Here is a 3717-nt window from a genome sequence, read left to right on the forward strand (position 1 = left end):
AAATTTATTTAAAAGGTTACAGAGCTCCCAAGAACAGTCAAGCTCACCATGGAAAGAGTACCATGCAGTGCGTCCGAGACAACCTTCCAGCAGCCACACGGTGAACGTGTTTTCTGCTCCAAGTAACATTTTAAGGGGAACTGGGGCACAAGGCCGCGCAGCCCGGTGGTCACACTTGACGGCGTGCGCGCGGGACAGAGTGGACGGCGGCACCACGCACAGCTAGTTAATACCAATCTCCTTGTTATCCTCAATAAACCTCGTGAATGGACGGCTGGCTCCCGTTTCGGAGTTTGCTTTGTCCAAACCCACAATGGGTGGACTCCCGCCGGTGCGCGCTTTGTCCATCCCGGCTGTCAGAGAACCCAGGGGCGGGATGGCGCTTCCACCGAGACTTACTGGGAGCTGGGGAATGCCGCCATTCTGGATGACAGAGATCTCATTGTTCTTCATGGCGAGACCGTTTGTGATGGCTGCAGCATACTGGTTCCAAAAACTCGGGTCAACGTTCATTGCTCGCGCTGCCAGATCCTTCTGGAACATTTCTGAGAACTTCAGGGCATCTCCGCCTAGCAGAGCCATGGGGTTTTCCACTGACAGGCGGCGGCCGCGCCTCGCAGGGGCGTTATTCCACATGTGCGTGCCCATGTGCACCTGCGTGAGAGACACGGAGAGACAAGGCACAGGTAAGCAAGCCCAGCACTGCGGCAGGTGTGCCTCGTCTCCACGCCGCCCACGTGTCATCCAGAAACCCAGCACAGCGGTTTCGGAATCGGTTTCTCTTCCCCGTTCTGAGCATCAGTTGGGGACAACAAAACATTGTTGGGTGAGCTTTTCCGAGCATCTTGTATTTAAATATGCAGTATTTCTCTTTATACACAAAGCAAAACCAGTCAATGTCTTCGTGCGTGTTTCTTTCACATGATGAGCTTGACACAGTAAGGTTCCCCCATACGGTGGAAAGCCCACAGGCCACTGGGGAGGTCGCAAAGCTCAGAGGACACAGAGCCTTTCGCCCCTCCTGCCTCTGCCCTGCCCCGGGGAACGGCCACGTGCTTGAACTCCCACTTCCCGGGGCCCCGCAGTCACTTTCCCCCCCATGCGACCCATGGGGCCAGCAGAGGCCTCGGGCGGCTCCCGTCCCACAGGTTTCGAGCTGCCCGCCGTCTCCGAAGAGCACACGGAGACCCAGACAGGCACGAGAGGTGGACGTTTGGCTGAGAGCGCTCCTCTGGCATCTGGTCAACACCGCCCCTTCCAGGGGGAATGCACAGCCCCTTGTAAGCTCCAACAGGAGCCCCGCACGGGCCCTCACTAGGAAGCGTCTCACCCAACGCCCGCCGGCCCCTGCTGGCCGCCACGTGGACGACGGCAGAACCGAGTTCGGGCCTCCGCACGGGACGTGCATTATTTTATCTTGTGCGAGTGTTTAAAAGCCCAGCTTATCTTAGGGTCCTGGTTCCACTGGATTCAAGACGGCACTAGGCCCGCGACTGCGCGCCCAGGAGCACAGCCCGGCGGTCAGCCCCCGAGGAGGCCCAGCACGCGCTCCGCCGTCAGCACGCACACCCCACGCACACACGCCACGGCCTCGCACCCCGCCCTCCCGGGTGGGCGCCCCGCGCAGGGGGTGGGGCAGCTCGGGGGCCGACGCCCCGGGACTCAGCCCGGCGCGCGCCCGGCCTTACCTTGAGGTTGCCCTTGGTGGTGAAGGCCCTCCCGCAGATGGTGCAGCCGAAGGGCTTCTCTCCGGTGTGTGTGCGCTCGTGGATCTGCAGCGCGCTGGCCGAGGAGAAGGTCTTCCCGCACGACTGACAGTTGTGCTGCTTGGGTGTTCGGCGCGGCGGGGGGGCCAGCATGGGCGCGAGGCCGGGGCTCATCACTGCCTGCGGCCCCGGGGGCACCTGCACGGCGGCCGGCAGCGGCGGGCCCTCGCCCAGCGCGATGGCCTTGCTGTGCCCGTTCACTTCCATTTTGATCATGGCGGGCGCGGAGCCGGCAACCAGGCTAGGAGTGGTTTGGCTGGGACCTAGGGCAAAGTGGGGTCACAGAACTGAGAACGCGGCTCGCTCAACGTGTGCGTCAGTAAGTGCTGTTTTAAATTACCCATAGTGGAGCACCCGCGCCCGCAGACCGCACAGAGAAACGGGCGCTCCTTCGTGTGGCTGCGGTGGTGGATTTCCAACGCGCTCCTGCAAGCAAAAGGCTTGCCACAGACACGACACACAGTGCCCGCACACTTACCCCGTTCTCTGCTCAGGAACAGCAGGCTAAAGGGGGCCTCCTCCTTGATGGCCGGCCGGCCCGGCGGGGCCGCCGTGAGGTCCAGCGCGCCTCCGTTCTCGGGGGCGGGGGCGGGGGCGGGGCTGTCCGGCCTCTCGGTCTTTAGGGGCGGTTCCTGGGGCTCCTCCTGGTTGCTGAGCCCCGGGGACTTGGAGTGCAAGCTCTCGCTGTTGCTGTTCATGGGCGACAGGGCGTGCATGGAGGACGAGGACTCCGACAGGGCCGGGCTGCCCGCGCTCCGGCTGTCCAGGTCGCCCACGGCCGACGAGGAGTCGTTGCTCAGGTGGTCGCTGTCCGCGGACCCGTTCTCCAGGGACTTCAGGGCGGTCAGCTGCGGACAGCTCATGACTGAGTCCATCATCTTCATCTGGTTCTCCAGGGCGGCGATACTGGAGATGACGGAGGGCGGCGAGGGCGGGCAGGACCCCGCGTAGGGCAGGAGCGGCTTGGGCGGGTCGCCGGCGGGCTCCCGCAGCTCGGCGTCCTCCTCCATGGAGTTCTCGTCTGCGTCGTCATCGTAGCCGCTGAGGGCCTCCGTGGCCTTCTCGTCGTAGGGGAGCTCGGCGTCCATGGCGTCCTGGAAGCCCTCGGGCAGCGGCGTGTTGGGGATCTGCCCCCCCATGTGCATGCGGATGTGCTGCTGCAGGACCACGGCGTTCGTGAACTTCTTCTGGCAGATGGGGCACGAGTGCTGCACCCGCAGGGGCGGCTTGGCCCGGTGCACCCCGAAGTGCGTCTTCAGGTTGCCTTTGGTGGTGAAGGCGCGCCCGCAGATCTTGCACTTGAAGGGCCTCTCGCCTGTGTGCGTCCTGTAGTGCATCTTCAGGGCGCTCTGGCAGCTCAGCACGCGGTGGCAGATGACGCACTGGTTGGGGTCCGTCATCTTCTTGTCGATGTTCTCCACCAGCTGCTGCAGCTTGGACGTCTCGGACGTTTGCATGGAGTCGAGCAGCCCCCCGAAGGGAAACTTTGCCTTGAACTGGTCTGAGCCGGCTGGAAGCACCGGGCTGCAGAGGCCCGTGGAGATGCTGTTGTCCGTCAGGGCAGCCGAAGCCGCCGTGGACGTGCTGGAGACCTGCCCACTGCTGGGGACCTCCCCCGCCCTGGTGTTTGCGCAAGGCAGGCTCACAGGCTCGGTTTTGGTCAGAGAAGGCCCGCTGAGCACTGGCTGTGGGGACTCGGCAGTCCCTGGGATACCCGACTCAGAGCTGTTGAGGCCGGGGGACAGAGAGGTGCATTCGCTAGATGCGGGTGAGGGCCGCTGCGGGGAGCGGCTTGCAGGGGTGAGGCTGGGGGAGTCTGCGTAGCTGCTGACACCAGGGATGGTGGGCGGGAGCTGCAGCCCAACCGACGTGGGCACCGTGGGCAACAGGGGCTTGCTGTCCAGCCAGGTGGTCACTGGCTTTTCTGGAGGCAGCGACATCCCATAGGGGA

General features: G+C 63.9%; 1 protein-coding gene across 1 annotated transcript in view; it reads right to left on the reverse strand.

The window, feature by feature from the left end:
* Positions 1–222: 222 nt before the first annotated feature.
* The window catches only part of SALL3 (spalt like transcription factor 3), a 16699-nt gene continuing 13204 nt past the window's right edge, over positions 223–3717 (reverse strand). The window contains 3 exon segments of the mRNA XM_040632359.1: positions 223–654; positions 1689–2041; positions 2044–3717. The exon segment at positions 2044–3717 is cut by the window's right edge and continues 1479 nt beyond it. Of these exon segments, the coding sequence (XP_040488293.1) occupies positions 223–654; positions 1689–2041; positions 2044–3717 (2459 nt within the window).

The sequence above is a fragment of the Ursus maritimus genome, unplaced genomic scaffold (genome assembly GCF_017311325.1).
Source record: "Ursus maritimus isolate PB19 unplaced genomic scaffold, ASM1731132v1 scaffold_18, whole genome shotgun sequence".
NCBI classification, from domain to species: domain Eukaryota; kingdom Metazoa; phylum Chordata; class Mammalia; order Carnivora; family Ursidae; genus Ursus; species Ursus maritimus.